A 10,172-nucleotide genomic window follows, 5' to 3' on the forward strand; every position below is an offset into this window, starting at 1 on the left:
AGCAAACATGGGGGGATGGTAATTGCAATTAGTAGTATGCAAACATCAGATAGCTCTGGTAATTCCGAGAGCTTGGCAAACAAAAGTTCTCCAACAAAGGTTTAACTACATCACTATTCACTAATGCATTCACTCTTTGAGAAGATCAAAATTAAGGCCTCGTTTACACTAATACATTTTAGTTTTAAAGTGCATAAGTTTTTCTATGGTTACGCCTTCCATCCACACTATCCCAGAGTTTTCATGACCTGACAACGGAGCGTTTTGGAATGAAGAGGTTGTTTTTATTTTAAAGCGCTGCTGTTGCATGTCAGTGTGGATGGGGGAAAACAGAGATATCTGAAAATAAAGGCGTGGCTGCTGATCTGATTGGGGCTTTTTCCTCAATATTAAGTAGCCTACAAAAAGTCTTACAGTCTTACATCCTTTCTTTAAGTTCAGACTTCACAAGACTGATATTTAAAACAAATTCCCGAGGACATGTCGAGTAAATCTTCAAAGGGAACAGTGTACATTATAAAGTCATTCGCATCTGGCTACGTTGTTTCACAATCTTTACCATAAAATAAAAACATGATATAAGGAACTGCCTATTTTTATTTTGAAATTAACAGACACAAAAAATGTTGAGGCATCGTGTAGCTGCATATTTATATGACTGTCATCTTCACTGTAAGCATACTTATAAATAAAACGGATCCTTTAACATAATTGCCTCCTTTCATTTTCAATGAAAAATACGAAACATACCCTTTTTTTTTGCTGAATATCAGTTTAAATAATCAATTATGGCTCTTATAAAAGAATATTGTACAGTAAGTTTATACAATATAGGGAATAAGGCAAGCAATTAGTCTAATAAGCTGAATCAGTGTATGTGGTTGCATAAATTAATATTATAACTTATCTTTGTGCTCAGCCAAAATGCGTTACCTGAGAACAAGTGATAGAAGACCAAAGAGTCATTATATATAGACAAGATGAATTAAATATCACGTTTAACAATTATAATGAGATGAAATCCAGCAGAAGATCCATGGTAAACTGTCCGACCACCACTGCTCTCATCTGGGGAGCTGTGCTCAAAGCACCCGCTGACTGCCTGGAGCTCAGACATGCACATCGGCCGCAGTGCATGCTAGAATGTGTGTGGTTACCTGATGTGTGTTTTCAGTTGTATAGTGTGGGTGGAGAGCTGTGCAGAAACGCTAGATGAAACGTCAGGGTGTAGATCTAAATGTTTCTAAAATGCCGTTTTAAACAAAAACGTATGAGTGCAAATGGGGGCCTAAGCATGAGACGGTCCTAATTGGTTAATACGATTGACAGCAGATGAGACGATGTTTATTATGTTTACAAGGCATTGTACACTTAAAATGAGATGGAAAGAGCGTCTCAAGCAGAGAAGCCTTATTGTGAAGCTGTGTGTCCATGCTGGATATGCTACTGATTAGTTTGACACCCTGGAGAATAGGGCTAACATAACATCAATACTAAGGGAACATATAGCTTTGCTTCATTCTAATGAAAGACAGCTCTCATGTTTTCTTGTCAGTGTGATACATATAAGATTAAGTAAATGTACATATCCTTCCTGACAGGCTGCTCTTAAATATTAAAATGTATCTAAGTACCATATGCTAGCAGTGGGATTTATGAGCTAATTCCTTCGGTAACAGAATGCTAGCATCTGGATGAACAGTACTTAAATGATCGTTCCAAAGCCAGAGATATAGCTTTCTCTGACAGAAAATACAGCTAGGCCACACAAGAACAACAAAAAAAGATATTGAGTTTTCTTTTAATGCTCTCCATAAAACATTTATCTTTTCTAGAGAACTACAGCACGTAGAGTAGCAGGATGCTTTCTTATAGTGCTAACGCAAAGCAGATCAATACTTGGTAAAAGTTTACCCTATTATCAAACTCACAGGTGGAGCAAAGCCTCGTAATAGTTAAAGCTTACGGCTTACGCTGCAAGTATCACTACTGATTTTGTATAATTGACGAGAAAGCCACATCTTTACTGTGGCCTGATTCTTATTTTGAAGACAACCACATATAGGTTAACTACAGCTTTCTGAAAACAATGTGCCTGAATCCTTAGAGAACCAGAGCACCACAGAACCGTCTCAAGAGAGTAAGTATCATAAACACAGAGCTTACCTGGAGCCCTAAGATACAAATGACTGTTATTGCTATAGGTCAGAATATATATGAAGAGTTCAGATGCAAAAACCGCCTGAAATTGTCCTCTAAAATTTCCCCATGATTATGTTTAGTTATTTTACTTTAAAGGCAATAAAAAATAACCTATTATTTGTGTAATAGAGGCCAGCTAGTGAAGTGCTATGCAACAGACTCCCCTGCAAAGAATTGCCAGTTTGATCACAGCTCAGACCAGTTTGGGTGCTGTAGGACCGGTGGGTAACATGTGGGGGCTCGTCCGGGATGGGAGAGAAGTTTGTAACAAAGACCAGCTAACGAAGTGCTATGCAAATGACTCCCATGCAAAGAATCACTGGTTCGATCCTAGCTCAGACCAGTTTGAGTGCAGTAGGACCTGTGAGTTACACGTGAGAGCTCGTCCGGGATGGAAGTGAAGTTTGTAAACTTCACTTCTCTGATCTCCAAAGGTGCTCTAGAGGATGCTGGAGGCCATGGTCTTTAGCCTCCTTGATAGAGCAACCGAGTCTCATGCAAAGAATCGCCTGTTCGATTCCAGCTTAGACTGGGTTGGGCACAACAGGACTGGTGGGTTACATTTTCACTAAGGGTAAACTTACTGAAACTACACACAACAGTCTGAGAAAAAAATGGTAATTTAAGATTATTTAGCACTTTTTTTTGCATGTAAACTTTTCCTGTTTTGCTTCATTATCTGCATATTAATGACAATGCAACATTTTTATTCTTACTAAAGTTATTGGAAACATCAAAGCAATGCTTTATATTACATTATAAATCATGCATGCTAGCAAATTGCATTCGATTACACCAAAACGAGTCTTGACCTATATCTACATTAGCATTTAAAAAATAAAAAAACTACACATATTTCTTCTCTTTCATGGCTTATTAGCAGTAATACATTTATCAAATATTTATTTAATCATATTTAATTAAACACAGACTAAGGCAATGTGTCTCTCTTCATTATTTGGGTATTTAAGAATGAGTCAATTAACTGTGTATGTACTTTTTTTTGGGCCAGGAGAGGCCTCAAAGACCTTCCTGAATAATTGATTTAGTTTTTAATCTTCCGTCCTGTACTTTTTGTACCAATTCTTAAACCCTATATTGAACATTTGATCATATAACAAGCTATTTTGGAGTCTATCATTACATTTCACATTTCTTAGTCACCTTGGATTAAAAAAAGTGAGGTAAATGAATAAATACAAACTAGGGCTACATCATATTGGAAAAAATCTGACATATATTTTGTTTTGCTGCGATATATGTCACAATATGAATATAATTACAGCAGATGATTTGAATAGCTCGATTTGGAAAGACCAATTTGGAATAGATCGATTTGGTTTGCGACCCCTGGGGTGATTATGTTATATTAAATATGGTGTCAGATGTAGCACAATGATTTTATGACACCAGGTTAAACTTTCGGACACCTTTACGGCACTCAAGTATATTAAAAATGAATACAGGCCATGTCTAAATATGGAGGATGAGCTCAAAAATTACACCATTGATGGAGCAACATGCAGGATTTGTATATTTATACCCTCCTCAGAGGTTAGTGGGGGTCGCGAGTCGCCGTTATGCTTGTTTTGGGAGGTCGTGGGCTGAAAAGATTGGATCTAGGCTATCAGATTAGACTTATCATCAATAAACCAGCAGTGTATACTTTTAAATAAAATTACGCAATATTTATTCCCTTAGAGAAGAAAAAAAACTTGGCATAGCACTCTTCCGAGCATACATTTTCAGAGTATAAGCTCCAACTGGGACTGTAAAGTAAACAAACAAATCACATCCCAAAATCATGTTTGAATCACGAAAACACTGTAAAACAGCTCTCAGGCCTTGATATTTCAGGACAAAGAGATGCACGGTTAATCACAATCATGTACCAACCGGCGTGTCCTCGGCAGACCTCAGGAAAAACCCTGACTTGTAGAGTCAAACGCTTCCAAGCCTAGACTGGTAATGCGTGAAAGAGCTATTATCGGTCATTTCACAGCTGCAATGTTTGATTGTGCCCCACATAAACGGATGCGTAATTACACTGACAACATCCTTCATATACAGCATGCTGAACGGGGAGCCCACTGTATTTTGTATGTCACGCTGAAGGCGAAAGGGATATTTGTGAATGTATTCAGTCCATATATAGCCTTATATGCAGAAAAGAGATGTTTGTCAATGTCAGGTGGAGCGCCGCGCATGATGAAGACGGCATACAAATAAACCTGCACCTTTATCAGGCCAATCGCTAGCCTATACGAAATTGGAAAATGTGCAGACATTAAGATGCATATACACAATCTCTCCCTCTCTCCTAATGCTGCCGTGAAACAACAAAGCTTTGCATTAGACTTCATTGTACTATCACGCTCAATCTACAGGCTTATTCAGCCCACACCGCCCCCTTCCTTAATTCCTTGTCTTTTCATCAGCTGAGAAAAATAGATGTTCTTTAATCCTGCTGCTTAGGTAGTTTTATTAAAGGATTATGCTACCATGCCTAGCTACTACATTTGCTGTTACGCTCTGTAAATCCTTTGTCCAGTCTGCTTGCAGCTTTACCTCAGTGTAGTCTGACCTACAGGATCATGGTACCTCTGTCAGTATATTCCTCCATTCAACCTTGGTCGGATTTTAAATATGATCAGTATGGCTGGTGACTGCTTCGATTATACTAGTGTTATAATAACCGTGATTCATTGATTTCCACCGGCTTTGCAAACAATGAAGAGTGTCCAATCAGCTAATCAATGGATTGGTGCAAATCTAATTACTCATTTCGCCAGCTGTGAAACTTCTCATGTGTGTTCAGTCTGTTTGTGTGTCATCTGACTATATAAACAGCCGTACTACAATAAATAGGACAAAAATATGGACACTACAATTTACAGCTGAGAATCAGTATAACAAAGCAAGCTTTTTTATTCATTTATTAAACTGTCCCAGAGGTAATAGTACTATAGTAAATACTACAACGGTTTGAACTATACTATAGTATAGTGCTTCAATTATTATCTTGTGTTGATTATATCAGGCCATTAGAATGTTTTCACTCGACTGAATGGGTGTTATCAGCTAATAGATATAGGCAAGTAGGGGCATTCTGCATGTACTGGTTGGCTCAGAATGCTGTTATCATCCATCCACATGGTTAATCAGCTATAGATTCCAGCTGCGGCCTAAAGTGAATGAGAATTATTCATATTATTTATTAAATTTCCCATTAATTGTATTGAATTAACATCTAACCCTACCCTAACCCTAAACCCGGTAGTAATGTAATGTTACAGTAATGTAAAAACAGATCTGGATCTGGAGTCTTCTCTATTAGTATAGCTGATTAACCATGAGGATGGATGATAACAGCCTTCTAAGTCTACCAGTAGGCAGAGAAGGCCCCTACTGTCCCATATCTATCAGCTGATAACCACTGTTAACACCCAATTAATCAAGTGATAACATACGAATCGGATGACTATATAGTTGCTATGATAACGCAACAACTATAATAATATAAACAAATTAAACAATACACTAGTTTTCTACAAATATAAGGTGTATTATTCTACAATGCAAGTTTGCTGTAGTAGAAGCTAAAATAAATGAAGGTATTTATTATAGTTTATCAGCTCATTACGGTCAAAACTACAGTGAGATACAGCATTCATTAAGAAGTGTTATCCTATTATATATACACAGAAAAAATACACTTTACTATAGGGTTGTACAAAAACACTATTATTTTATATAAATTACTATAGTATATATTTTTTAATGGGGTATAAGATGTTAGCATATTTCTCAAATGACAAACTCTGCTTGAATCTTTTGTAACAGTTTTCTGTGAGTCTCTCAGTTGCCCTCTGTGCGATAAAACTGTATTTTAATACCATGTAGTCACTCGTGTGCAGAAGATTCCAGAAAGCCAAAAACTTTGCAGTAGCTGGAGGTTTTTAATTTTCAGTGGGCAGCTTCCTATTCAGGAGAAATCATGGACTCATAAACAACTGTCAAAAACATTCAAACATTAATTTGTGTTAGCTTGACTCTATTATTTCATTATTTTACTTGTGAAATATGTGTAAATATTTGCAATTTGAGAGCCTAATCGGGACAGTACTAAATAAGCAACAACATAAATACAATTTAAATAATCTTTCTTATTTTAATAAAAGCTAAATATGATAAATATTCTCTTGCAAATGCAAGCTTGTTTCCACCACAAAATAAAAAGTTATTGTTATTTTACTTAATTCTGACTTTATTTCTCATAATTCTGAGTTTCTATCTTAAAATTCTGACCTTTTTATCTGAGATGTGAGAAACTCTTTTAAATATGCAATATAAATGTTTATTATGTGGAAAAAACAAGCACTGATACTTACAGAGTCTAAAAAAATGTTTGTCATTAATGATGCACCATAGAAAGTGTATATGATGGTTAATTGAGTTGTCATTGCATTGCCTTTGAGGTCTTTAAGCGACCTGACTGGATGCTGTGATTGATTACGTCATAGTTTATTTCTCTGTTATTACAACCATGCCTGCTTATCCATAACCATATTTCAAACACGCAACCTTTGTAATCGAATGCCACCATAAGTAACTGAATGCCACCCATGGACAAGAAGAAGTTAGGAGCAAATCATTGTTTCCGCAATGATTGTTCTTAATGGTTGCACCTGAAATTACACGCAGTGCTGCCGATTAGCCAGGTCAGTGCATTTGGCAGATGTTCAGGCTACAACTCTTTTGCTCAGCGTGAAAAAGAGAGAGCAGAAACAGAGGTGGCCAAATAATCCACTTTGGCAACTGTCCAATGACTGCTTGCTCACTTTTTTATTATTACCACACTCAGGAATCCAACACCGATAATAAATGCATGTAAACACGGATGCAAGCCTAGTAAAAAGAAACCAATTTCCAAGAACCATTCTCCTGTCTCTCAATGGAAAAACAACAACAAAGCACATAGACTGTAGTAACTGCTAGCTCTCAGTAACCAAATGTAGCCTCTTTTTTTAACGTCTAGGTTGCGACGGATCTCCCTCGACCCCACCCTCCCTTGTTGTTAGCCGTGGCAGGCTGAAGGATGGAGCAGACTGGAGCAAATCTCACCTCAGGCAGCGGCATGCCGTTGATGATGAGGTCAGGCTGCTGAGGGCCCTGCCCTGTGAAGGTGTGGTGGTAGCCATGGTTGGGTGCAGCATTCCTGGAGTTCTGGTTCTCCACGTTGAGGAAGGTGCTCTCGGAGCGCCTGCAGCCCAGCGGCAGAGTCTGCTGGTGGTAGTCGAAGTAGTTGAGCGAAGAGGTGAGAGACGAGCAACTCACCACATTCATCTTGTCCGTCTCCTCCACGTCCCGCGGCACCAGCCGGATGTCATTCTTGCTCAGCTTCTTCTTCTTGCTGGACTTCTTCTGGTTGCCGTAGGAGTACTCCGCCACCCTGCGCAGGTACAAGAAACTGAACAGACTCAATAAAGCAATGCTCTGCCTTCCTCACTGCACGCACAGCCAGTGCCAGGTCTCCGCCTGGCTCGGGCTGAGGTGCCAGACCCATATTCATTGGCGGCACGAGAGAGAGCGTAGCCACATTCGAGCAACCTCCGGCCGCCAATGGAGCCGACATCCCTCATTTGTTTGCATTTTCATGCTCGGCGATTTGACTTGTTACAAACATACATACACAATGCAAACATGCCAAACCACAGAAGCACACACGGCGACAAATGACACTGAGCATCATTGTGAGTGTAAGCGTTAATATGCAAAGTTAAGCTGCCGTTTGTCTACTTTTTCGCTTGTGTTACAAACACGCCTGCTGGCAGGTGGGTTGTGAATTTCAATTCTGTGAGCTACGCTCTGTGGCTACCGCTAACTTGATTTGAGGGCTTTGATTGTAATCACAGTAAATGAGAAACTTTGAGATCTTGCCCTGAAGGATGCTTAAGTTGGAAATCTAAACATAAACTAATCTGGAGAGTTGAGTATTTGTCTGGGCTTATCCCCCCTCTCTCTTTTTTTCACTGCATCTTATAACCCTGAAACAATTTTACAAGTATTTATTTTTATGTGCTCCGAAGGGCACACATTCGTTGCAAAGTACGGCTTTAGCTTAATGGTACTGTCGCTTCACCTGCATAACACAAAGCTCCTCTTTCTGTGCTTTTCATTTGGATTCAGCTTGTGTCTCCCTGCTCCTTACTTTTTTGTGGCTCGGAAAAAAATGATAACGGTGCAGGACCTTATCTTTTTAGGAGGCATCTAAAAGCATTTTTTCTTCTGTGCGACTGAAAGCACAGAAAAAGTTAGGCAGTCTGAGGCATGCTTAATAGCTGGTCGAAAAATATACTATTCTTGTCATTCTAGTCAATGGAATAGTGAGCTTTTTGTCTTTCGTTAAAGAAAAAGTATCACAGAAATATGCAAAGAGATACAGTTGAAGTCAGAATGTTAGCCCCCCTTTGTTTTTGTTTTTCTTTTTTAAATATTTGCCAAATTATGTTTAACAGAGCAAAGAAATTTTCACAGTATGTCTGATAATATTTTTTCCTCTGGAGAAAGTCTTATTTGTTTTATTCCGACTGGAATAAAATGCGTTTTTTAATTTTTTAAAAGCCATTTTAAGGTCAAAATTATTATTTTTTTCCAATCTACAGAACAAACCATCGATATACAATAACTCACCTATTTACCCTAACCTGCCTAGTTGACCTAATTAATCTAGTTAAGATTTTAATAGTCACTTTATGCTGAATTGAAGTGTCTTGAATAATATGAAGTAAAATATTGTTTACTGTCATCATGGCAAAGATAAAATAAATCAGTTGTTAGAAATGAGTTATTAAAACTGTTATGTTTAGAAATATGTTCACATTTTTTTCTCTTCATTAAACAGAAATTGGGGAAAAGAATAAACTGGGGGGCTAATGACTCAGGCGGGCTAATAATTCTGACTTTAACAGAATAAGTGCCACAGTATTTATGCATATTTATTATGAATACGATCAGGCTGTCTCTGTTGCTTTAATACATCATTTGTTGATGTTCTCTCAATTGAAACAGCGTCAGGTTCTTTTATTCAACCTTGCTAATAAACACACATCTCTATAGTCTGTTTGGTCATATGTGTTAGGCTCTCGACACAGTGAAGACAATCCAAAGAATCTCAGATGAGCCAGAAAGGAGAGTCAGTGAGCACAGCAGAAGAAAACCGTATCAAGCACTCTCACTAACCCCCTACTGGGAGAGCTGAAAGCCTCCATCAGGTTTCTATCTGGAGAGGAAAATAAATGTTAACGACAGCAATCTAAACACAAGCCATCTCTAACCATCTTGCGATCATGGCAAGGCAGATATTCTGCGTGGCTAACCACAGAAATCACGATCTAGATTTCTTGAAAATGTTCACTTGCATGCATTTCTTTTAAGATGGATCATTTACTGTATGCTGTCGCAGTGTAAGACGGAAACATCAACAACAATTTGAAGTCCAAAAAAAAAATATGGTAATAGTTTCAGGTTAAATTTGCGAAAGCAATTTATATGGAAATGTTGAGTGGTAGTGTAGCAGGGGGAAATCAACACAGTGGCCAATGTTACAGATTGATACGTATTCATATTACAGTAGATTAACTAAATAATATTCTCCCCTACACACCATACGTCAAAGACTATCACCGTGCCGTACATTTGCATGATTTACCTTTTAAGAGGGTAATTATTTTTATGAAAGTGTGATCTTGCCACAGTAGCATTTGTTTGCTATAGCCTTGCTACTGTATGTTGATATAGTGAAGTCTATGATAATATGTTAGGGAACTAAACAACATGTTCAAATATGTGGGCAACAAATTTGCAAAAGGAACTCTCTCAATAAATTACATTTGTACTTTATGCAAAAACCAGTCTCGATGTCATGTGAATGAGAAAAGGCCTACTTTACTATTCTTTGCTTAAAATAA

At 37.9% G+C, this 10,172-nt stretch overlaps 1 protein-coding gene across 6 annotated transcripts in view; it reads right to left on the bottom strand.

Annotated features, from left to right (window-relative positions):
• pcdh19 (protocadherin 19) overlaps positions 1-10,172 on the bottom strand; it is a 95,866-nt gene that overhangs the window by 79,916 nt on the left and 5,778 nt on the right. For 2 of the 6 annotated variants that reach the window (XR_015506805.1, NM_001127519.2), the window contains 1 exon segment: positions 7,327-7,654. Coding sequence is in view for 4 of the 6 variants with exons in the window: in NM_001127519.2 (NP_001120991.2) it covers positions 7,327-7,654 (328 nt within the window). In the remaining 2 variants the exon portion in view is untranslated. 6 annotated transcript variants of the gene reach the window in all.

This window comes from Danio rerio, chromosome 14 (assembly GCF_052040795.2).
Source record: "Danio rerio strain M-AB ecotype USA chromosome 14, GRCz13ab, whole genome shotgun sequence".
NCBI classification, from domain to species: Eukaryota; Metazoa; Chordata; class Actinopteri; order Cypriniformes; family Danionidae; genus Danio; species Danio rerio.